We start from the raw sequence: 26,567 nt of genomic DNA, 5'->3' as shown, positions 1-26,567 counted from the left end.
TTGGGTTAGGTTTGAAATAATATTTTAAGAAGATACATTGTAAATGGGGGTTATGACTTTATGGTTGTGGTAACTAGTGACGACCGTCTTCCCTGGCTAAACTAGCTGGCTAGCTGAACTGTGCTAGTTTTCGTCCTCATTTCCAAACTTCATAAACTTATACAATCATGTAACAAAAAAATCGCTGGAAATTAACTTACATTATTTATTGTTCTATTGTTTTGATGAAGCGTCATGATTGGTTGGAGAACGACAGTGGCGAAGGTAGCCTAGTGGTTAGGCCAGTAACCGAAAGGTTGCTAGATCGAATCCCCGAGCTGACAAGGTAAAAATATGTCGTTCTGCCCCTGAACAAGGCAGTTAACCCACTGTTCCTAGGTCGTCATTGTAAATAAGAATTCGTTCTTAACTGACTTGACTAGTTATATAAAGATAAAATAAAACGAATAAATATCACTGGTACTTAAATCGGATCCAAGTTCAGATTTGGGCTCCACCGGCGTTATTGGCTTAGGGTTTGCTGGACGTTTCTGACTGTTCTTGGAACTGTGGAAACGGGCAGCCTCTCCCCGCTTGGCTCGACGGGATATGTAGTGATTTTACCAACACAGCTTGAAATGTAGGCCTACACAGTCTTGCACCGAGGTATTTTAAGTGCTGCCAGAGCGCGACCCTCACCTTTTTCAATTTGAGAATACACGGAGCTGGTAAAAAATATTTATGGAAAATTAGCCTATTTCTGAAGCTAAATCAATGTCCCGCAAGATCACGTAGGTTAACGATGAATTAATATTTTACATAACAGAACCGAATATAATAACATAGCATAACATCTCATAGTTTCTAGTGAGATTTTAGGATAGTAAACTGAAGCTGAATAGTCGCATTTATTTTCTCATGCGGCTCAAAGCTCAACAGCGCGCGCCACTAGACAATATGCGTGCTTCGATTTGTTTGTTAACACCATCTGGTCTATCTTGCTCAGGAAACAGTCATCTAAATGTATATTCCAATGAAACTGATTGAGATCAAATGATTGGCATGCAGACGCAGTTTGGGCATTCACTGGTAAAATGTGAAGAATTGTCATTGACAGTGATGATGGCCTATTTTGAAATTAAGTAGACCTATGCCGAACTTGCTGTTTAGGGGTTTTAAACATATAACATTTCTTGAGACAATATATGTGAGTATAGGCAGACATTCCAAATGGAAGATGCATTTTAATCATATTCTATAGGCTAATAATATGCAATGCTACATCTGTCAGTACAAACTTTGATTGAGAAATGATGATGTAATAAATAAATAAAAATTGCACTACACCACTGCTTGTAACCTTAACCTTTTTTTCAACTGGCTATCATATTTGTTGATTAAATCGGACTGTATTAATATCACGAGTAATCGAGGAATGTCACGAGTTAATCGACATGAGAAAATAGCAACTCGACAGAGTGCATTGACGACAATGAATGGCTAAATTACTTCCGGACACTAGGGGTCAGCGGAGCTCCTCCGTCTCCTCACCACTCTATAAAACTAGCAGACAAGGTCAATTAAATATATATTTTTTAATTGCACAGTTGCTGATTTTCAGCTGTTTATGAAAAGTGTTTCTGTAGCCTACATGACCGAAATTATATCAACAGAAAAAATTGTTGACTCCTAACCACACAAGGCCCTTTGTGCTGACCAAAGATTTCCTGAACTCACATTCCGTCCAGACACTTTGTTAGACAAAGGAAAGTTGTGTCCCTTCAGGGATTAGTGGCTCTTAACTCTGTATAGGGGACGTCAGGCTGCAGGCGTATTAAAAAAGTTTTGTGCGGGGTGGGGGAGTCTGTCAGATTGGTCCATCTGTTGGTGGGGAGTCGAAAGTGTAGCCTACCCTCTCGTCGGTCGCCCCCTATGTAATATTTATACAGCCGGTCCTAGTCACAGCAGATCCAACGCTGATTGTATTCCAGAGCAGGGCTGTCCATCTGCACTGGGGCTTTAAGAAGTGCCTGAGATTAGATGGGGGAGAAAAAGGCCCCAGCTGGTAACCGAAGAGGAGGTGAGTCTCTTTAAATATGCAAAACTCTTTCGAAGTTACTTCATTTTTAACGGTGCCAAAATGTGGATGATTTTTTTCTAGTTTTGCAACCGGAGGTCTGATGGATATAGACTAGGCCTGCTAGGCTATAGACCTATGCCCAATAAGTAAAAACATTTAGTTACATGCACTCCAAAGTGTAAACTACTAATTCATTTTAGCCTATTCCTATGTTATTGATTGGGTTCCTAAATTTGTATAGGCTGCATGATTTGATGATTAGACCTCGATGATTAGACCTCGATTACTGTCTTATATTCGTGGCTATGTTAGCATTTATTAACATATATTTAAACTTACTTCTGAAATTGATGTTTTTTTTAATGTTACATTATATTATTTTCATCAAAACAAACGTTTTTCGTTTGATACATTGGATGCCTACACAACGTGCTACGAAGACGTTGTCTATAACAGACCCCATGCAATTCGAAGTGTTCAATGAACAAGTGGCGCAGCGGTCTAAGGCACTGTATCTCAATGCAAGAGGCATCACTGCAGTCCCTGGTTCGAATCCAGGTTGCATCACATCCGGCCGTGATTAGGAGTCCCATTGGGCGGCACACAATTTGCCCGGGTTTAGCTGGGGTAGGCCGTCATTGTAAATACGAATTTGTTCTTTACTGAATTGCCTAGTTAAATAAATTATAACGTCAAAAGCCGATGTTTTTTTAAATGTAACTTTGTAGGGTTTTCTATCGGTGTGCATTGGAAATTGGTTTATATTGAGCTGTAAGAGTAATTATCAAACTTATAAGACCAAATGTCATGTTTATGGAAGGCAGTTTTAGCAGAGTGGTCTAGCTACTGTCCATGGTCCTGAAACTAAGGCACGCGCCACCCAAGCGCTGTCCGGGACACTGAACTGTTCAAGATCCTTGCACGGTGCTTAGATTTGCCTCAATACTGATGTTGATTGAGGGTGTCGAGTCTAAAGATAATTTATGATTGATGCACCATGATAAGTGATATCAAAAATTAACTGGAGTACCCGAAGCCCTGCCCCTCTTAGCCTATGTTGTGGGGTTTGCTATGGTGATGTCAGAGTATGGGGGAGGGGTGAACAAGGGACCATGAGCGAAAGGTAAGGCAATATTACGTATTCTCGCTGACAAAGGCAAATGAAGCCATGTTTTTTTGCTTATGTATTTTGGTGTAGGCTATTCTACATTTAAAGTTGGAGTAATGCCGCATTTGTAAACTGGAGACTGTCGGAAGAGCACCCAGCTCCGGATTATGTTTGATGTCTCTAACGGTCAATGAGGGCGGTGCGGGGATGTTGTGGACGTTGTATCCAATGCTGAGCAGAAGTTGTTGAAATAGGGATCAGAAAGCCCGTTTTGCCTACTTGAAAACAACGAAGCAACCAGAACCATTCAATAATGGTAGGCTATTTATAAATCATATTACGTTTACAATTCTGCAGTATATAGTTACATTATTATGTTCCCCAAATTCGTTTGAAATCAGATTGTAAACCTATCCTTTCGCGAATATATTTTGGTTTCTGTAATGGACGTCCCGGTCCTAATTCTTAAAGATGCGGTCTCCTTAGGCTGCTCATTTATATAAAACACTAATCTTATTTCACATAACCTTCAGTATCATATACATTATGGACTGAAAAAACAGAATACACAGTTCTGTTAATCCAAAGGTAATCCAAAGGTAATCCAAACGACCAGAGAATGTCAATTCGGACAAATAACTGAACTCTTCTGGATATTCCCCTTGAAAAAAACGTTTATCGTTTTGATATGAGTTTCAGAATAAGCTATAATGTTCACAGTTTGTAAAAACATTAATGTGTGACTTGTAGCCGATTGAGTGTTGCTTAGGGTTACTGAAACTTGGAGAAAATCATAATGTTGATAAGTTTGAAAGCTGTAGGCCTTGTGCAGTTGCCTATGCCATTGTATTTTGTGGTTTACCCTTCCTTTACATTATGAAGAGCCTATAGAAAAAGTAGGAGATATCAAATAATATTTGAAGCCAGGCATATTTGTTTCGATTTAGGGTGCTATTGTGAAAGTCTTTTATGTTTTTGCAACCAAGAGAGGCATAGGCCTTTAATAAACGCAATGTTGCCTACTTTTCTTGTTCCTATCTCTTCAGTTTTTTGTCTTTGTAGTTCAGTTGTATGTGGATGTTCACTCGGTGACCAATTAAGGCCCAAACCTGCATGTTATTTTGTGACAAAGTGGCTTTGCAATGGGCCTACTTCTGCGTTACTGTATAATTTGCCTAGTGCTTTGCTACTCGGCTCGCAGGAGGTTGTGTGTCGATGACTGTAAAGTGTGTCGGTAGGAGACGGGGGAGGTGGAGCTACATTTCCGAGAGTCGATGCGCCCCTCAAATGTCACCATCTCCCGGGGCTAAGTGCGCTCAGAGTGCCATTTATAACGAGTTTATTAATATAGTAGCACTAGAAAAACCCACCCAAGCTTGATATTTGAAGGCTCACTCTCTCTCTCTCTACAGCAAGGGCTGATTAAATCGAAGGCGTGGTGCCATAGCCTCTCATACAGAGTGAGTGTGTTAGGTCGTGTTAGCACCATGGACAGCGAGCGCCGTTGTGTTTTTGTGCAATAACGATAAACAAAGACACGAAGCCCCGTTCTCTTTAAACCCACAATCATATATTTTTTGTTGAATCTATTCAAATGTGTCCTACAGTATGCTTTTAGGTCTAATTCCATTATGTGCAATACAGAAGAACAATAGCATGTTCGAGGGCTATGCTTTTGGTAGGCTAGCTGCTCTGGTAAGCGGATATGCATTTCCGTTGTACAGTTAAATATTTTAGCATATATGCTTCATGACTGGTTTATTAAAGCCTATTCCTCAAATAACACAATTACCACCAGTTACTGGGCTAACTGTCCATCCATATAGCAGGCGTAATCATAGGTAGGCCTAATATGGTACACAATTATACATATTTTTTGCACATTGCTGCATGTTTTACGCAACATGATCTGTAGGCTATCCCTCAGTTATCAGTGATTAACTGAGAGCTCTAGTGATAACACACGTGCAGGCCTTCTGTATTGTTCTCACATTTTTCTGGGCGAATCTCACACACAGCCCAACCCTGTTCGTGGAGAGCTACCCTCCTGTAGGTTAGACATTTTTTCATTTATCAGACGCGATTTACAGTAGTAAATGCATACATTTTCGTACTTTCACGTACTGGTCTCCGGTGGGAGTCCAAACCACAACCCTGGCGTTGCAAGCTGCATGCTCTACCAACTGAGCCACACGATTGTAAATAACAGATTAAACAAACCTGATTCCGTTTATCAACCAGGTAATTATTAGAAACAGGTGCGCTAGATTAGGGTTGGAGCGAAAACCTACAGAATGGTAGCTCTCCAGGTACAGGGTTGAAGAGTCCTAACGTATGAGGAGCTCCAAGGTACCAGGTGCCCACATGAGGCAATAGCTGTGTGGATGTAGTTCGTAATGTATAGTAGGCCTAAAATGAAACAGCTGGGTCGAGTGCCTATGCTATACAGCACCAGTCAAAAGTTTGGACACAACTACTCATTCAAGGGTTTTTCTTACATTTGTACTATTTTCTACATTGTAGAATTATAGTGAAGACATCAAAACTATGAAATAACACATATGGAATCATGTAGTAACCAAAAAAGTTTTAAACAAATCAAAATATATTTTATTTTTGTGATTCTTCAAAGTAGCCCTTTGCCTTGATGACAGCTTTGCACACTCTTGGCATTCTCTCAACCAGCTTCATGAGGCAGTCACTCAGAATGCATTTCAATTAACAGGTATGCCTTGTTGAAAGTTCATTTGAGGAATTTCTTTCCTTCTTAATGCGTTTGAGCCAATCAGTTGTGTTGTGACAAGGCAGTGGTGGTATACAGAAGATAGCCCTATTTGGAAAAAGACCAAGTCCTTATTATGGCAAGAACTGCTCAAATAAGCAAACAGAAACGACAGTCCATCATTACTTGAAGACATGAAGGTCAGTCAATCTGGAAAATTTCAAGAACTTTTAAGGTTTCTTCAAGTGTAGTCGCAAAAACTATCAAGCGCTATGATGAAACTGGCTCTCATGAGGACCACCACAGGAAAAGAAGACCCAGAGTTACCTCTGCTGCAGAGGATAACTTCATTAGATTTACCAGGCTCAGAAATTGCAGCCCAAATAAATGCTTCACGGAGGTCAAGTAACAGACACATCTCAACATCAACTGTTCGTAGGAGACTGCATGAATCAGGCCTTGCAAAGAAACCACTACAAAAGGACACCAAGTATAAGAAGAGACTTGCTTGCTCCAAGAACCACAAGCAATGGACATTAGATCAGTGGAAATCTGTCCGCATGTGTGGTTCCCACCCTGAAGCATGGAAGAGAAGGTGTGATGGTGTGGGGGTGCTTTGCTGGTGACACTGTCAGTGATTTGTTTAGAATTCAAGGCACACTTAACCAGCATGGCTATCACAGCATTCTGCAGTGATTCACCATCCCATCTAGTTTGCGCTTAGTAGGACTATCATTTGTTTTTCAACAGGACAATGACCAAAAACACACCTCCAGGCTGTGTAAGGACTATTTGACCAAGAAGGAGAGTGATGGAGTGTTGCATCAGATGACCTGGCCTCCACAATCACCTGACCTCAACCACATTGAGATGGTTTGGGACGAGTTGGACCGCAGAGTGAAAAAAAAGCAGCCAACAAGTGCTCAGCATGTGTGGGAACTCCTTCAAGACTGTTGGGAAAAAGCATTCCAGGTGAATCTGGTTGAGAGAATGTCAAGAGTGTGCAAAGATGTCATCAAGGCAAAGGGTGGCTACTTTGAGGAATCTCAAATATACAATATATTTTGATTTTGGTAACTTTTTGGTTACTATGTTATTTCATAGTTTTGATGTCTTCCCTATTATTCTACAATGTAAAATAAAGAAAAACCCTTGAATGAGTAGGTGTGTCCAAACTTTTGACTGGTTTTTGGTCATTGTTCACGGGTGTAACGCTGTGTCATCGTAGAATTAGAATATCGTTCTATAGCCTAGTGGGTGCAACAGTCTAGTGGGTGCAATAACAATAATAATAATTTAATAAGAGTCATGGCTATTTATCACCCTCTTATGAACCGTCCACCTTTTTTTTTAACCTATAGCTCTGTCCAGATTGAACATGAGATAATTTCTGGGGTGCTTTACAATGATAATTTTGTGTACACATTTTTTTTTAAACAAATTTTGCACTCAAATAAGATCAACAACAAACAACACCGCCAATTAAATTTACATTATGTAATGAAATGAACTTGCCATACATGGAAAGAATATAGTACGTAACGGGTTAGGATGTAGGCCTAACTAAGTATTTATGCTTTATGCAGGTGATGTATAACCATGACTTTGTGTACAATGTCTCTCCTCTCCAATAGAAAATGAGTTCAGAGGCCAGCTGCTGAACCAGAGGTGGACACGAGGGGACAGAATAAGCAGATTCTGTGAGACCAAGAGGAGCCTGCGAATCAAAGTGAGAAGCTGTGTGTGTGTGTTGGTGTGCGTGCACGTGTGTGCCTGTGTCTGTGTGAGAAAGAGCCAGAGAGAAATAGAGAGTTAAGGCTTCGTGATACCGACGAGTGGTGTCAGAAACCGTGACCCTCCCATTTCACACAAATCTATCTTACTCTACTCCTCTCTCCGCCCTCTTGCTTCCCTCCCTAAACTTAAGGAGGTCATACATTTTTCCGTTTAAAAGCTTTTATTAGAGTTGATAAGGACTCTGCTTCTGTAACCAGATCTTGCTCCATTGAGGATGAGGGGAGGTTTCACCTCACTTTGAATTCAGTATGAATGTTATGTGTATGTGTTTGGTTATGGATGTATCTGTGCTTTAAAATACTTGTGTGTGGGAAGAGGAAGACGGGGGGAAGATGAAATTATACTGCTATGGTACTTGCAATGAGGTACTGTATGGATTGATGATGGAGAATAATTCTAGAGAAGTCACTCAAAAAGTGAGGCTGTGTATCATTTTGTGTACACATTTTTTTTTAAACAAATTTTGCACTCAAATAAGATCAACAACAAACAACACCGCCAATTAAATTTACATTATGTAATGAAATGAACTTGCCATACATGGAAAGAATATAGTACGTAACGGGTGTGTGTGTGTGTGTGTATGAGCATCAATATGTGTACCTGTGTGCCTATGTAGTATGTATGTGTGTGAGTGAGTGAGTGAGTGAGTGAGTGAGTGAGTGAGTGAGTGAGTGAAAGAGAGAAAGAGAGAAAGAGAGAAAGAGAGAAAGAGAGAAAGAGAGGTAGTGAGTGCACAGTCATAACACTTTGTGTTTCAGATGAGTCAGGAAGCAGCAGAAACAAGAACACGGACCCGGTCAAAAGGCATCAGAGGTGAGCTGGGGGCCACACACATGCACGTTCAAACGCATGATACTAATGGAAACAGCTTCGTTTGGAGTGCATTTAGCGTAAAGTGTGTCTTTTGATGTTCACTGTTTGTCTTTTTACTCTCCAGTACCCAGTGAACTCGTGGGAACAGAGTTAAGGTGAGAGAGGACAATGTTTTATGCTACGGTATTAAATTCATAGACACACTTTTCCTATTACTGTATACATGTAGCCCAGTCCTGATAAATGTAATATTGGTTTAGTCCGGCCCAGTGCACTTAAACAAGAGCATGCAGATATTCAGAGCAAATAAACTGGGCTGGTGATGAACTGGAAAGCACATACAGAGTTTGAACGTATCCATTGCGCAACATGAAGAAAACAAACGTTTGTTTCCTGTTTGTATCACTAAGTAGCTGCCCCACCCCTGGGTGTGATGGTTCAGGCCATGTCAGTGGGAGATATTCACGACACAAAAGGTATGATATACTAACTGTACTAACTACCACTAACTCTTAGCACTCAAGTTCCTATGCTAACACAGTTTTTTAAATACATCTCAACTTTGCGTCATTGATAAGAAGTGCCATAACAAATTCAACGTATAGTGTAAAATATACACTTGAAGGGGAATTCAATAGTCTCTTACCATCTCCGCACCCACAGCGTTCTCGGATGCCCAATAGTGAAGAAGAGGAAACTTGCGGAGGCGGAGGCAGAGGCAGAAGAGAATCAGCCCGCCCCTAAGAAAAAGTCCCTGTCCCTGAAGTTGGCCATGGACGAGGGTTTCAACGCAGCAGACAGTGATGCTGGCAGTGAGGCGGAGCATGAGGAGGAGGAGGAGGAGGAGGAGTCAGAGGATGAGGAACAGAAAGAGAATGAAAATAACAAAACGCCAAACCCACTGGAGTCCATGAAAGGTGAGTCAAGAGAAGACCAGGATCCATGGAAAATATCACATTTATCATGGATTGTTATTAGCTATTACAGTGGTATATATTGATAATGATACTAAAGTAAGTAATGATGGAAAGACAAATATAGGGAACAGCTTTCTCTTTAGCAATAACCTATCAACTCTGCACTGTACACAGCCAATTGCGCTCAGGTGTTACCCGAAGACACAGAAAAAGAGACATCTGTCAAGTTCGACACCATAGCTGCACCTGAAGCAGAGGCTCTGCAGGAGGACACAGAGGCAGCCCCCACAACCCAACAGCAGGCTTCCACAGAGGCAGAAGCAGAAACAGAGGCAGAGACAGCAACATACAGACGTGAAGAGGAGGTGCAAGCAGTGGCAGAGATACAGGCCGCAGAGGAGGAGGAGGAGGAGGAGGGGACAGTTGATGAATACAGAACAACAGAGCAGCCCAAAGGCAACGATGAAACAGGGAGAGCAGAGATTGAGGAGAAGCAAAAGGAGGAGGTAGGATACGAGGAAGAAGAGGAAGAAGAGGAAGAAGAGGGGGTGGAGGAAGAGAAAGAGGAGGAGAGGCAATGTGTGGGTCAGGAGAACTCAGATCATCAGTACTCCAGTGGTGACTACAGCAGGCATCAGGCAAAAGTGGAAGGAGATGAGGAAGAAGAAGGGGAAGAGAAGGAGGGAGAGGAGACTGAGAAGAAGGTCATGGAAGAGAAGGAGGATGAAGAGGAGGAGGAGGTGGTCCACGTGGAGCCTCTTGCCTCTCGTACGCTTGCTCAGGGATGTGAGGATACAGAAGTGGCACCGGAGGAGGTAAAGATTGGTACCCCGTTGACAGAAGAGGAGGAAGAGGAGGAGGAAGGAGAGGAGGAAACAGAAGCAGGGGAGGTGGAAGAAGAAGACCAAGACTCTCACAAAGCCTCACCTACCACAGTGGTCATTGATATACGATCTGAGGAGGAGGAAGAGGAGGAGGAAGATGACTGTCTCTCACAGGGTTCAGGCGTGACAGATGACTCTGAGACCTGGGATATGACCCGGGGGAACTTAGGGCTGCTGGAGCAAGCCATCGCCCTGAAGGCCGAGCAGGTGAGAGGGCCGAACGACGACCAACAGTCTCCAGAGGACCAGCGCTACCACAGCCCCGACGACAGGGCCAGCAAACCCATGGACCCAGCCATGCGACACAGAGGACACCACAGCAAAGGTAGGACAGTTTATGGTTTATCAGGATGTCTTTTATCCCACCATAGGTTAATCTTCCAATTATTATCCTGCTCACTCAACTTCTCTCCACTTTCCATCCAGACAAGAAAGAGGTGAAATGCCCCACCCCTGGGTGTGATGGGACGGGCCATGTGACTGGGCTGTACCCCCACCACCGCAGCCTCTCTGGGTGCCCTCACAAAGACAGGATCCCACCTGAGAGTGAGTACTTTTGTTTGTAGTACTAGCAGAGTAGTAATACAGTACTACCAAAGTGCTAACAGGGAAACTACTGCTTTGAACAATATGCAGATTTGTAACACATACATATATCTCTCTGCCTATGTCTCTTTGCCTCCATTTCCCTAGTCCTGGCCATGCACGAGAATGTGCTGAAGTGTCCAACTCCAGGATGCACAGGCCAAGGTCACGTCAACAGCAATCGCAACACGCACCGCAGGTATTATACTGTCCATTGATTATAACCTCACATTTACCTTTTATCCCTACACTTAAAGACTATCATTGAGTGTATGCTAAATGAGCTGTTAATGAGCTGTAGCTCTAGTCACAAAGTTAGTCAATCAAAAGTGAAACAATTGATGAATTATTACTATCGCTCTTTGTCTGTCTCAGTCTGTCCGGTTGTCCCATCGCAGCTGCAGAGAAGCTTGCCAAGGGGGGCCAAGTCACCCTCACTCACCCCCAGCCTTCAGTCAGCGAGCCCCAAACTGGGAGCCCCCACTCAGACAGAGTTCTCAGGTGAGCCCTTTCTCCTCCTCCCTTTCTCCCCTTACTTAAATAGCTGTCCGTCTCTGGTGCATTTTTACTCATATTTGACCCTTTCTCTTGCACACCATGTTCTGACTCTCTCTCTCTCTCCAACAGACCAATGTGTTTTGTGAAGCAGCTGGAGATCCCTCAGTATGGCTACAGACCCAACATGGTGCCTGCTACACCCCGCGCCAACTTGGCCAAAGAGCTGGAGAAATACTCCAAGGTTTCCTTCGACTATGCAAGCTTCGACGTCCAGGTGTTTGGGAAGCCTATGCTGGTTCCAAAGATGCCCGCCACCAGTCAATCCTCACCCAAAGCCATCAAATGTAAGATGATCTTGGCAGAAAGAATGAAAAACTATGAGAATGCAGGGAAAGCAGCTATAATCTTTATAGCACATTAATAACAAGGCTGTTTATTATGGTAATTGAACGGTCAGTAAGGGGCTAAAAATGTATGGATTAGAGACAAAAGTTCTCGAGTCCTCAATCTTCAACCTTGAAGGGCCTTAAGATAAGATAAGATAGTAGTTTATTCATCCCCCAGAGGAGAAATTTGATTGCACCAGCCAATACATTGAACAAGAATTCGGCCCCCTTGAACTTTGCGACCTTTTGCCACATTTCATGCTTCAAACATAAAGATATAAAACTGTATTTTTTGTGAAGAATCAACAACAAGTGGGACACAATCATGAAGTGGAACGACATTTATTGGATATTTCAAACTTTTTTAACAATTCAAAAACTGAAAAATTGGGCGTGCAAAATGATTCAGCCCCTTTACTTTCAGTGCAGCAAACTCTCTCCAGAAGTTCAGTGAGGATCTCTGAATGATCCAATGTTGACCTAAATGACTAATGATGATAAATACAATCCACCTGTGTGTAATCAAGTCTCCGTATAAATGCACCTGCACTGTGATAGTCTCAGAGGTCCGTTAAAAGCGCAGAGAGCATCATGAAGAACAAGGAACACACCAGGCAGGTCCGAGATACTGTTGTGAAGAAGTTTAAAGCCGGATTTGGATACAAAAAGATTTCCCAAGCTTTAAACATCCCAAGGAGCACTGTGCAAGTGATAATATTGAAATGGAAGGAGTATCAGACCACTGCAAATCTACCAAGACCTGGCCGTCCCTCTAAACCTTCAGCTCATACAAGGAGAAGACTGATCAGAGATGCAGCCAAGTGGCCCATGATCACTCTGGATGAATTGAAGAGATCTACAGCTGAGGTGGGAGACTCTGTCCATAGGACAACAATCAGTCGTATATTGCACAAATCTGGCCTTTATGGAAGAGTGGCAAGAAGAAAGCCATTTCTTAAAGATATCCATAAAAAGTGTTAAAGTTTGCCACAAGCCACCTGGGAGACACACCAAACATGTGGAAGAAGGTGCTCTGGTCAGATGAAACCAAAATTGAACTTTTTGGCAACAATGCAAAACGTTATGTTTGGCGTAAAAGCAACACAGCTCATCACCCTGACCACACCATCCCCACTGTCAAACATGGTGGTGGCAGCATCATGGTTTGGGCCTGCTTTTCTTCAGCAGGGACAGGGAAGATGGTTAAAATTGATGGGAAGATGGATGGAGCCAAATACAGGACCATTCTGGAAGAAAACCTGATGGAGTCTGCAAAAGACCTGAGACTGGGACGGAGATTTGTCTTCCAACAAGACAATGATCCAAAACATAAAGCAAAATCTACAATGGAATGGTTCAAAAATAAACATATCCAGGTGTTAGAATGGCCAAGTCAAAGTCCAGACCTGAATCCAATCGAGAATCTGTGGAAAGAACTGAAAACTGCTGTTCACAAATGCTCTCCATCCAACCTCACTGAGCTCGAGCTGTTTTGCAAGGAGGAATGTCAGTCTCTCGATGTGCAAAACTGATAGAGACATACCCCAAGCGACTTACAGCTGTAATTGCAGCAAAAGGTGGCGCTACAAAGTATTAACTTAAGGGGGCTGAATAATTTTGCACGCCCAATTTTTCAGTTTTTGATTTGTTAAAAAAGTTTGAAATATCCAATAAATGTCGTTCCACTTCATGATTGTGTCCCACTTGTTGTTCATTCTTCACAAAAAAATACAGTTTTATATCTTTATGTTTGAAGCCTGAAATGTGGCAAAAGGTTGCAAAGTTCAATGGATATCAATGGATATGTTCATGTTAAAAGCTTCATAGCATATGGTAAAAAGGATCCGTGGAAACGCTGTTATTTTTTAAAATTTTATTTAATGAATTTTTTTATTTTGTGGTATCCAATTGTTGTAGTAGCTACTATCTTGTCTCATCGCTACAACTCCCGTACGGGCTTGGGAGAGAGAGACGAAGGTTGAAAGTCATGCGTCCTCCGATACACAACCCAACCAAGCCGCACTGCTTCTTAACACAGCGCGCATCCAACCCGGAAGCCAGCCGCACCAATGTGTCGGAGGAAGCACCTGGCAACCTTGGTTAGCACGCACGCACTGCGCCCGGCCCGCCACAGGAGTTGCTGGTGCGCGATGAGACAAGGACATCCCTACCGAGCAAGCCCTCCCTAACCCGGATGACGCTAGGCTAATTGTGCGTCGCCCCACGGACCTCCCGGTCGCGGCCGGTTACGACAGAGCCTGGGCGCGAACCCAGGGACTCTGATGGCACAGCAGCGCCACCCGGGAGGCCCTGGAAACGCTCTGTTTTAGGAAAAATAAATCTGTCTGCCATCGCACTGCAATGATCCAGCCAGGTACTGTGGAGGGCGTGGCTAGTGATGCCCCCTATACTCCTGAGCTTCTTGAGGTTCCGCTTATCTAGGGTGCGATCTAGATTGTTTTCAAAAACGTCAATCACCACCCCCAGGTATTTGTACGAGCCCACCCTTTCCACAGTGGCCCCATTGATGACCACAGCAAACGCACTCTCCTTCCTCCTGAAGTCTATCACCAGCTTATTGGTTTTAGACCCATTCAGCCCCAGTTGGTTTCAGCTGCACCATGCCACAAATTAAGATATTTCCTCCCTGTATTGGGAATCATCATCCTTTGTAATGCAGCCTACAATGGCTGAATCGTCTGAAAACATTTGTAGGCGACAGGAGGCTTGGGCCTGTCAGCAGTCTACTGTGTAGAGGGTGAAGAGGAATGGTTACAAAACCGTCCCTTGTGGGGCATCTGTGTTAATGATGATATTGTCTGAGACCGAGTGGTTCTGTAGTCTGACCCACTGCGGCCTGTCAGTGAGGTAGTCCATGATCCAGGTGATGGTGGAAGGATGTAACTGCATGACCTGGAGTTGGCGGGCTAGAAGATGGGACTGGATGTTGTTGCACAGTCATTGAGCACCCGAAGTCTGAATTAGAGGTTGACCGATTATGATTTTTCAACGCCGATGCCGATTATTAGAGGGCCAAAAAAAAGCAGATACCGATTAATCGGCCGATTTTTTAGTGTATTGTAATAATGACAATTACAACAATACAATTTATATTCCTTGCTCAGAACATGAGAACATATGAAAGCTGGTGGTTCCTTTTAACATGAGACTTCAATATTCCAAGGTAAGAGGTTGTAGTTAATATAGTATTGATATTTAACACAACATTAACAACACAACATTAACATTAACTGACTTGCCTAGTTACATAAAGGTGTAAAAAAAAGAAGTAATTTTTAATTGGCCAAATCAGTGTCCAAAAATATCGATTTCCGATTGTTATGAAAACTTGAAATCGGCCCTAATTAATCGGCCATTTCGATTAATCGGTCAACCTCTAGTCTGAATTCATAGGTCCTGCCACCTTCCTGGCATTGGTCAGTTTTAACTGCTTCCTCACCAACAGTCAGAGTAATAGCAGGACTGGTCCCAGACTCCGCTGTTGTAACCTCTCCATAGATCCCTTACCGAGGACTGTGGGCTCTTGTTCTCCGTGGCCGACATGAGTAAGACATTTATGCGTGTTAATCCTCACAAGGCTGACGGTCCTCAGAGCATGTGCAGACCAGCTGGCTGGAATGTTTATGGAGACATTCAATCTCTCCCTATCCCAGTCTGTTGTCCCCACTTGCTTCAAGATGTCCACCATTGTTCCTGTACCCAAGAAAGCAAAGGTAACTGAACTAAATGACTATCGCCCCATAGCACTCACTTCTGTCATCATGAAGTGCTCTGAGAGGCTAGTTAAGGATCATATCACCTCTACTTTACCAGACACCCTAGACCCACTTCAATTTGCTTACTACCCCATTATATCCACAGACGATGCAATCGCCATTGCAGTGCACACTGCCCTATCCCATCTGGACAAGAGGAATACCTATGTAAGAATGCTGTTCATTGACTATATCTTAGCCTTCAACACCATAGTACCCTCCAAGCTCATCATTAAGCTCGGGGACCTGGGTCGGAACCCCGCCCTGTGCAACTGTGTCCTGAACTTCCTGAAGGGCCGCCTCCAGGTAGTGAAGTTAGGAAACAATACCTCCACTTCACTGATCCTCAACACATGGGCCCCCAGAAGGATGCGTGCTCAGCCCCCTCCTGTACTCTCTGTTCACCCATGACTGCGTGGCCACACACTCCAACTCAATCATCAAGTTTGCAGACGACACAACCATTGTAGGCCTGATTACCAACACTGATGAGGGAGGAGGTGAGGGCCCTGGCGGAGTGGTGCCAGGAAAATAACCACCCCGTCAACATCAACAAAACAAAGGAGCTGATTGTGGGATTCAGGAAAAAGCAGAGGGAGCACGCCCCTATCCACATTGACAGGACCGCAGTGGAGAAGGTGGAAAGCTTCAAGTTCCTCTGCATACAATACACTGACAATCTGAAATGGTCCACCCACAGAGACAGTGTGGTGAAGAAGGCGCAATAGTGCCTCTTCAACCTCAGGAGGCAGAAGAAATTTGGCTTGGTCCCTAAGAACCTCACAAACATTTACAGATGTGCAATTAAGAGCATCCTGTCAGGCTGTATCACTGCCTGGTATGGCAACTGCACTGCCTGCAACCACAGGGCTCATCAGAGGGTGGTGCGGTCTGCCCAACACGTCCCCGGGGGCACACTGCCTGCCCTACAGGACACCTACAGCACCCGATGTCACATGAAGGCCAAAAAGATCATCAAGGACATCAACCATCCGAGCCACAACCTGTTCACCCCGCTATCATCCAGAAGGCAAGGTCAGTACAGGTGCATCAAAGCTGGGACCAAGAGAATGAAAAACAGCTTCTATATCATGGACATCAGACTGTTAAATAGCCATCACTAGCCAGCTACCACCCAGTTACTCAACCCTGCACCTTAGAGGCTGCTGCCCTATATACATATACATGGAGTCACTGGTCACTTTAATAATATAACACTAGTCATTTTAATGTATGTTTACATACTGCTTTATTCATTTCATATGTATATTCTGTATTCTATTCTACTGTGTTTTAGTCAATGCCACTCCGACATTGCTCGTCCTAATATTTATATATTTCTTAATTCCATTATTTTACTTTTAGATTTGTGTGTATTGTTGTGAATTGTTAGATATTACTGCACTGTTGGAGCTAGGTACACAAGCATTTCGCTACAGCCGCAATAACATCTGCTAAATATGTGATCATCTTTTTATTTTTTTATTTGTTGGGTCATTGTCCTGTTGAAAAGCAATTGATAGTCCCACTAAGCGCGAACCAGATGGGATGGCGTATCGCTAAAGAATGCTGTGGTAGCCGTGCTGGTTAAGTATGCCTTGAATTCTAAATAAATCACACAGTGTCACCAGCAAAGCACCCCAACACCATCACATCTCCTCCTCTATGCTTCATGGTGGAAACTACACATGCAGAGATCATCCGTTAACCTACTCTGCCTCTCACAAAGACACAACAGTTGGAACCAAAAATCTCAAATTTGGACTCATCAGACCAAAGGACAGATTTCCACCTGTCTAATGTCCATTGCTCATGTTTCTTGGCCCAAGCAAGTCTCTTCTTCTTATTGGTGTCCTTTAGTAGTGGTTTCTTTGCAGAAATTCGATCATGAAGGCCTGTTTCACGTAGTCTCCTTTGAACAGTTGATGTTAAGAAGTGTCTGTTTCTTGACCTCTGTGAAGCATTTATTTGGGCTGCAATTTCTGAGACTGGTAACTCTAATGAACTTATCCTCTCCAGCAGAGGTAACTCTGGGTCTCCTTTCCTGTGGCGGTCCTCATGAGAGCCATTTTCATCATAGCACTTGATGGTTTTTGTGACTACACTTGAAGAAACGTTCAAAGTTCTTGACATTTTCACAATTGACTGACCTTCATGTCTCACCTTCTTGCCACATATGAACTTTTAACGAGGCAGACTTGTTAATTGAAATAAATTCCAGGTGACTACCTCATGAATCTTGTTGAGAGAATGCCAAGAGTCTGCAAATCTGTCATCGAGGCAAAGGGTGGCTACTTTGAATGATCTCAAACATAAAATATATTTAGATTTGTTTAACACTTTTTTGGTTCACTTTTTTGGTTACATATGATTCCATATGTGTTATTTCATAGTTGAGATGTCTTCACTATTATTCTACAATGTAGAAAATAGTCAAATAAAGAAAAACCCTAGAATGAGTAGGTGTGTCCAAACCTTTGACTGGTACTGTATGTACATTTACAAAAATGTCTATATACAGGTTCACTTTTGTCATTATGAGGTATTGTGTGTAGATGGGTGACAAAAAAAACAATCTAATCCATTTTGAATTCAGGCTGTAAAGCAAGGTGTATGAATACTTTCGGAAAGTATTCAGACCCCTTGACTTTTTCCACATTTTGTTACGTTACAGCCTTATTCTAAAATGTATTACATTGTCCCCCCCCCCCCCCCCGCCCCATCAATCTATACACAATACCCCATACCGACAAAGCAAAAACAGATTTTTAGAAATGTTTATTTTTATAGAAAATTAAAAACGGAAATATTACGTTTACATAATCATTCAGACTCTTTACTCAGTACTAAATTCTGAATTGAGTATGACGCTACAAGCTTTGCACACCTGTATTTGGGGAGTTTCTCCCATTCTCTGCAGATCCTCTCATGCTCTGTCAGGGTAGATGGGAAGTGATGCTGCACAGCTATTTTCAGGTCTCTCCAGAGATGTTCATTCGGGTTCAAGTCCGGGCTCTGGCTGGGCCACTCAAGGACATTCAGAGACTTGTCCTGAAGCCACTCCTGCGTTGTCTTAGCTGTGTGCTTAGGGGTTGTTGTCCTGTTGGAAGGGGAACCTTCGCCCCAGTCGGGGGTCCTGAGTGCTCTGGAGCAAGTTTTCATCAAGGATCTCTCTGTACTTTGCTCCGTTCATCTTTGCCTCGATCCTGACTAGTCTCCCAGTCCCTGCCGCTGTAAACATCCCCACAGCATGATGCTGCCACCACCATGCTTCACTGTAGGGATGTTGCCAGGTTTCCTCCAGACGTGATGCTTGGCATTCAGGCCAAAGAGTTCAATCTTGGTTTCATCAGACCAGAGAATTGTGTTTCTCATGGTCTGAGAATCTTTAGGAGCCTTTTGGCAAAGGCAGTGGCTTCCATCTGGCCATACTACCATAAAGGCCTGATTGGTGGAGTGCTGCAGAGAAAGTTGTCCTACTGGAAGGTTCTCCCATCTCCACAGAGGAACTCTAGAGCTCTGTCAGAGTGACCATTGGGTTCTTGGTCACCTCCCTGACCAAGGTCCTTCTCCCCTGATTGCTCAGCTCTAGGAAGAGTCTTGGTGGTTCCAAACTTCTTCCATTTAAGAATGATGGAGGCCACTGTGTTCTTGGGGACCTTCAATGCTGCAGACATTTTTTGGTACCCTTCCCCAGATTTGTGCCTCGACACAATCCTGTCACGGAGCTCTACAGACAATTCCTTCCACCCCATGGCTTGGTTTTTGCTCTGACATGCACTGTCAACTGTGGGCCCTTATATAGACATGTATATGCCTTTCAAAATCATGGCCAATCAATTGAATTGACCACAGGTGGACTCCAATCAAGTTGTAGAAACATCTCAAGGATGATCAATGGAAACCAATGGAAACAGGATGCACCTGAGCTCAATTTCGAGTCTCATAGCAAAGGGTCTCAATACTTATGTAAATAAGGTATTTCTGTTCTTTTAAAAAAAAAAATTTGCAAAAAAAATTTAAACCAGTTTTCTTTTCTTTGTAATGGGGTATTGTGTGTAGATTGCTGAGGGAAATGTTTTTCTAATCAATTTTAGAATAAGGCTGTAATTTAACAAAATGTGGAAAAAGTCCGAAGGCACTGTATATACAGAATTGTTTTGTTTTCCACCAAGTCCAACAACCAGGGGATTCGATATTATGCAAGTAATGTTATTTGATAGAGACTCCAATTATATCTGCTAATTTCATAGGTGATCTATCCACTATATAAAAAAAGATGATCTTGGCATTTGTTGAATTTCTGTTGGAAACCATTCCTTAACTACCAAAACATAACTTTCATTTGTTATGTCAGTGCTCATGAGAGAAATTGGTTGGTTATAGGGAGAACTGTAATGGTGTCTTGGTGCATGTTCAACTGGGAGGATGAATTCTCATTTGGACTCCCACCCTCTCTCTCCTCCACAGCTAAACCATTCCCTAAGGCCTCGTCCCCGAGCCATAGCTTGTCAGGAGGATATGCAAAGAGCAGCTCCTCCTCGTCCTCCAGCGGCTACGATTACTCCCATGATGCTGAGGCTGCTCACATGGCTGCCACTGCCATCCTGAACCTGTCCACGCGCTGCTGGGAAAGGCCCGAGAACCTTAGCACCAAACAGCAGGACGCAGCCGGCAAGGTAGGCCTCTTTCCTACCCAGCCCATCCTATCCTATTGGTGTTGGTAGTTGCCTTTACAATGTCTTTCCCTCTTGAAAATATTTATTGGACACAATGCCTTACCTGACCATGCACTTTCTGGCGAATCAACCTGATCTTATGATCTTCTAACTTTTGTCATCAATGTACATAAATATACAGGTGTAGGATCTAAATTTGACCTATATTGTCACAGCAAAATTATCCTGCAGCAACAAGATTTGAACATTTAGTCCATAATGTTCCTTGATCTGTGGTTAGGCTATTAGCTGGCCAAAAGTAGGCTACATGAAAAGTTCAATACTGTTAATATAACCATGTATTAGTGTTTCTTTTGTGTGAATTTATGTAAATCAGAAGCTCATCTGCAGGAATTTTCCTGAGCTTCTGCGATAAGCCCAGAAAAAGTCTCATTAACAAAATAGTGATCAAATTAGGATCCTACATCTATACACACTAGAGGAGGTTGGTGGCACCTTAATTGGGGAGGATGGGCTCATGGTAATAGCTGGGGTGGAATCAGTGGAATGGTATCAAATGCATCAAACAAATGGATTCCATGTGTTTGATGCCATTCCATTTACTCCAGTCCAGACATTATTAGGAGCCGTCCTCCCCTCAACAGTCTCCACTGGTACACACACACACACACACACACACACACACACACACACACACACACACACACACACACACACACACACACACACACACACACACACACACACACACACACACACACACACACACACACACACACACATGCTAACATAGTCCTTGTACCTTCAGGAAATTGATATTGAAGTGGATGAGAATGGTACACTGGACCTGAGCATGAAGAAGCCCATCAAGAGGGAAGGGATGCAATCACCAGACCCATCTTTATCCTCCTCCTCTTCCTCGCAGCACCTGGGAGGTGTTCCCTTGTCCCAGGCCCACCTGCAAGAGGAGTGGGAAGGGCCTCTGGACTTCACCAAGCCAAACTGTCCCAAAGAGGAGGAGGAGCAAGATGAGGTAACCACATAACGCCAAGTCTGCAAATAACATCAAACCATTGGAATTATGATAATGTTATAGTCTTGAGAGAGGTTACCCGCTGGGCACAAACTGGTTAAATCAACGTTGTTTCAACGTAATCTGTCTACGTATTGTGATGTGGAAAATACATATTGGATTTGAAAAAAGTTATCAACCTTTTTTTTAACCCTTATTTTACAAGGTAAGTTGACTGAGAAGACATTCTCATTACAGCAAAGACCTGGGGAATAGTTACAGGGGAGAGGAAGGGGGATGAATGAGTCATTTGGAAGCTGGGGATGATTAGACGGCCATGATGGTATGAGGGCCAGATTGGGAATTTAGCCAGTACACCGGGGTTAACACCCCTACTCTTACGATAAGTGCCGTGGGATCTTTAGTGAACACAGAGAAGACACCCGTTTAACTTCCCATCCAAAAGACGGCACCCTACACAGGGCAATGTCCCCAATCACTGCCCTGGGGAAAAGGGATATTTTATTTCGACCAGAAGAAAGAGTGCCTCCTACTTGCCCTCCAACAGCATCTGGTCTCCCATCCAGGGACTGACCAGGACCAACCCTGCTTAGCTTCAGAGGAAAGCCAGCATCAGGATGCAGGGTGGTATGCTGCTTTTGAGGAAAACATTTTAAACCACAGGATTATGTCATCATGGTAACCAATTTTCAACAAAGACAAACCTTGTATTAAATATGTTGAAGTTGTACCTTTGAAAGAAAGTCAGATCTTCAAGGTAATATGCACAATAAGAAAAAGCTATAGGCTGGGCAGCACCTCCTACTGGAGAGTTGATCCATCTACAGCCATTCTTTCAGTCTCCCATCCAGGATTTTAACAAAGCCCAACCCTGCTTAGCTTTTGTCACTGACTAGTACCAATGTGCTATCATGAGAATAATTGTTGCTATCGTGTTGTGCTATCGTGAGAATGATTATCGAAGTCATTCCAAAGGGTAGGTTCAACTTTATCAATCATACATCATCAATGATGCTATTTAGGCCTGCATAGTATTTGGGAAGTAATCAACAGCTATTCAGCACATGATTCAAATACATATAGGCCTAGAGTTTGGTTAATTTCAAATGGAATCTACAAGTTGATAATAAATATGTTGTATTCACGTCTCCTTCTCAACCAAAAACAAAAGTTAAAGAATTTGATTGAATCAAATCAAACTGCATTTAAAGTTTGATTTGTTTTAGTCCTATTCTTTAACTTAGATTGTTGGTTGAAATGGAGACCTGAATCCAACATGTAAATTATTAATATGTAGACAAACTGGAATTAAGCCAGACTCAGTGGCACAGATGGATGACCTTTCCACCTTTTGTTACTTTACAGCCTTATTCTAAAATGTATTAAATATTTCCCCTCATCAAGCTACACACAATACCCATAATAACAAAGCAAAAACAGGTTAAAAAAAATATTTGTGCAAAAAAATAAAAAATAAACCTGAAATATCACATTTACGAAACTATTCCAAATCAAAATTGTAAGATTGCCTTTTTATCTCAATGGAACATCCTGGCAATGAATCAGGGATGGATGAAATTATAAACTATAATCTCTCTCCATCTTTACCTGTGTTTGTTTGACCTTCCCCCAGGTGGACTTTGTGGCCCACTCCTACACCTCTTCTGATGTAGAGGACGATGACATCGCTCAGGAGAGCATGGAGGACAGGAAGTACCCAGGCGAGGTCACCACGTCCAGCTTCAAGGTCCAGTTCTCGCCCAAAGACTGCAAGAAAGAGGTTCTACTGTAAGTCTGCTCTAAAATAACTTCAATCCAGCATTCATAACAACATTATAAGAGAAAAAGCATCCCAATTTTAATCTTAAAATTTCTATCTATGGAGTACTCTAATCTCAAGGCTGACACATAACTATTATAAAGGACATAGTTCAAAGTAGTACTGCCATCCACCCTCACTATGTTTTCAATTAATTAATTAATTTCCAATTATCTCCAGATGTCCCACCCCAGGTTGTGATGGCAGTGGGCACATCACTGGAAACTACGCTTCACATCGGAGGTATGACACAGCCCCACTCCCCTGCATTTCAACCAATGCAGTCGGTAGCGCTGTTTCACATTTTCCGTCTTACAACTACATACAACTGCATTTATAGTGTTTTTCAGGCACTGATTCTGAATGTCAACTAATCTGCACATCTGCATTACAAATCCAGAACTTTCAATAATGACTATTCTCTATTACTCTCTTATCCTGTGCTACAATGAATCCTGTAAACAATATTCATTGTTATGATTGGGATCGAGCCCTTTCCTTTGTTCTGCCCCTTATTAAATGACTTCACAATATCCTCTCCATCGCTCTCCTTCCCTCTCTCTCTCGCTCCCCCTCCTTCTCTCTCTCTCTATATTTTCCATATCTTCCAGTCTGTCAGGCTGTCCTCTTGCTGATAAGTCTCTTCGGACCCTCATGGCAGCCCACTCTGCTGAACTTAAGTATGTCTGTGCTTGTATTCCCCCTTCCGTCCTTCCTTCCTTCCAACCCAGAGTAAATCTGCTCATGGAGTGTTGCATGTGTGTGCATGAATTGGTTCCAGTTCAGCTCCAACACATCTGCAAACCTAACTGTTGTCTGACTTGAAGATCATGGTTAGTCAAGGATTTGAATTAGGTGTTAGTGCTGTGCTGAAATAAAAGTCTGCACACGCTGTGGCCCTCCTGGACCAGAGATCCCTATCGCTGTTCTAACCCTACTTTATACTGACATGACTGAACCCTGCAGATCTTTGTATTGTCACCACAATGTGCAGGGATGTGTCTTCCTCTGCTGCGATATCCTGTATCAAACAAATTGCTATCCTATAGAGAAAGAGTGTTAGCTACTTTTATGAGAAACGCTTTCGTATGTTCTTTACATTTCCTATGCTATGCTCACATGACTTGTGCTGACCTCTGTCTGGTTGACCCCAGGTGTCCGACCCCTGGATGCGATGGATCAGGTCACATCACTGGAAACTACGCCTCCCATAGAAGGTACACACAGATAGTTTATTGCTTTTGTTTCTATTTTTATTTCATCCTAGACAATCCTACTGCAAGATAGTCTAAAAAAGACTGTATTTGAATCCTTATTTTTCTCTCTATGTCTCTGTCAGTTTGTCTGGATGCCCTCGTGCAAAGAAAGGTGCTGTCAAGACAACACCCACCAAGGACGACAAGGAAGACTCTGAGCTTTTAAGGTTAGTCCACGACAAACCATTTGTTTTGTTTTCTTTACAATCCACACAATGGATTGCCCTTTATTCGGCCCTCTAGCTCTCAAACTAAATGCTGATTGCTTTCCTCTCTCTCTCTCTCTCTCTCTCGCTCTTCTTTCTCCTCTCCTTCACTGTCGACCCTGGCTTCCCCCCCTCCATTAGTAGATGCCCGGTGCCCGGCTGTGACAGCCTGGGCCACATCAGTGGGAAGTATGCCACCCACCGCAGTGCCTATGGGTGCCCCCTGGCAGCGCGGCGTCAAAAGGAGGGGCTCCTCAACGGCTCTCCTTTCTCCTGGAAGGCCTTTAAGACTGAGGGACCCACCTGTCCCACCCCCGGCTGTGACGGATCAGGACACGCCAATGGCAGCTTCCTCACACACCGCAGGTATTACACTCAATCAAATTGAAATAAAGGTTTTTGTTTGTGTTCTTACTGTTAAGGGTTTGTACGGGAGGCGAAGTCAGCAGAGTGTAGTGAACAGGCACACTTTTTATTCCGGTCCAACGAAAGCACAAAAGTACATAAATGTGCCCAAACACGGAACAATAGACAAAAAGTATGGCGCGTAACAATACCCACATAACATAAATACAATTTCACACAAAGACATGGAGGGGAACAGAGGACGAAATACATGCAGTGTGATTAGGGAATGAAAACCAGGTGTGTATGGAACAAGACAAAACAAATGAAATATGAAAAATGGAGCGGCGATGGCTAGAAAGCCGGTGACGTCGATCGCTGAATGCCGCCCGAACAAGGAGAGGAGCCGACTTCGGCGGAAGTCGTGACAGTACCCCCCCTTGATGCACGGCTCCAGCGGTGAAACTCCCGCAGCAGTTCGGGGTCCGAAACATCCGCAACCGGGACCCAGTACCTTTCCTCCGGACCGTACTACTCCCACTCCACAAGGTACTGAAGGCCCCCCGCCCGACGCCTCGAATCCAGGATTGAACGAACGGAGTACGCCGGGACCCCCTCGATGTCCAGAGGGGGCGGAGGAACCTCTCGCACCTCAGATTCCTGGAGCGGACCAGCCACCACCGGCCTGAGGAGAGACACATTGTACGAGGGGTTAATAAGGTAATCGGAGGGAAGCTGTAACCTGTGACACACCTTGTTCACCCTCCTCAGGACTTTGAATGGCCCCACAAACCGCGAACCCAGCTTCCGGCAGGGCAGGCGGCGGGGCAGGTTTCGGGTGCGAACACCGGGGCCTCACTGATGTTCCGCGCTAGTCATTTCACGGCTCACTGGAGGTGAACATGGGTGGCCTCTCATGTCTCCTCCGCGCGCCTGAACCAGTCGTCCACTGCAGGAGCCTCGGTCTGACCCTGATGCCACGGCGCCAGAACCGGCTGGTACCCCAATACGCACTGAAAAGGGGAGAGGTTAGTGGAGGAGTGGCAAAGCGAGTTCTGTGCCATCTCGGCCCAGGGCACAAACGCCGCCCACTCCCCCGGCCGGTCCTGGCAATAGGACCGCAGAAACCTGCCGACATCCTGGTTGACTCTCTCTACCTGCTCGTTACTCTCGGGGTGAAAACCCGAGGTGAGGCTGATCGAGACCCCCAGACGTTCCATGAACGTCTTTCAGACTCTCGACGTGAACTGGGGACCCCGATCAGACACTATATCTTCAGGCACCCCGTTGTGCCGGAGGACGTGAGTAAACAGGGCTTCCGCAGTCTGTAGGGCCATAGGAAGACCGAGCAGAGGGAGGAGTTGACAGGACTTAGAGAAACGATCCACAACGACCAGGATCGTAGAGGAAAAAAGAGGAAAGAGGAAGATCGGTTAGAAAATCCACCGACAGGTGTGACCAAGGTCGTTGTGGAATGGGTAAGGGATGTAGCTTACCTCTGGGCAGGTGTCTCGAAGCCTTACACTGGGCGCACACCGAGCAGGAGGAAACATAAACCCTCAAGTCCTTTGCCAAGGTGGGCCACCAGTACTTCCCAGTCAGACAGCGCACCGTCCGACCGATCCCCGGATGACCAGAGGAGGGTGACGTGTGGGCCCAATAGATCAACTGGTCACGGACA

At 43.8% G+C, this 26,567-nt stretch overlaps 1 protein-coding gene across 6 annotated transcripts in view; it reads left to right on the top strand.

The window, feature by feature from the left end:
• Positions 1-3,079: 3,079 nt before the first annotated feature.
• LOC109908525 (myelin transcription factor 1) overlaps positions 3,080-26,567 on the top strand; it is a 32,413-nt gene continuing 8,925 nt past the window's right edge. For 2 of the 6 annotated variants that reach the window (XM_020507178.2, XM_031794037.1), the window contains exons 1-19: positions 3,195-3,483; positions 7,524-7,618; positions 8,448-8,502; positions 8,627-8,657; positions 8,913-8,978; positions 9,166-9,419; positions 9,594-10,628; positions 10,730-10,849; positions 10,997-11,087; positions 11,264-11,389; positions 11,516-11,730; positions 20,019-20,227; positions 21,036-21,260; positions 22,894-23,048; positions 23,260-23,322; positions 23,691-23,759; positions 24,234-24,296; positions 24,419-24,502; positions 24,683-24,907. In XM_020507178.2, the coding sequence (XP_020362767.2) occupies positions 8,448-8,502; positions 8,627-8,657; positions 8,913-8,978; positions 9,166-9,419; positions 9,594-10,628; positions 10,730-10,849; positions 10,997-11,087; positions 11,264-11,389; positions 11,516-11,730; positions 20,019-20,227; positions 21,036-21,260; positions 22,894-23,048; positions 23,260-23,322; positions 23,691-23,759; positions 24,234-24,296; positions 24,419-24,502; positions 24,683-24,907 (3,086 nt within the window). In that variant the 5' untranslated portion in view covers positions 3,195-3,483; positions 7,524-7,618. The other 4 variants (XM_031794041.1, XM_031794040.1, XM_031794038.1 and 1 more) reach the window with 3 other exon arrangements.

Source organism: Oncorhynchus kisutch, linkage group LG17 (genome assembly GCF_002021735.2).
Source record: "Oncorhynchus kisutch isolate 150728-3 linkage group LG17, Okis_V2, whole genome shotgun sequence".
In the NCBI taxonomy this organism is placed as follows: Eukaryota; Metazoa; Chordata; class Actinopteri; order Salmoniformes; family Salmonidae; genus Oncorhynchus; species Oncorhynchus kisutch.
Note: the sequence above shows the minus strand (reverse complement) of the source record. Positions and strands in the feature narration are given on the sequence as shown.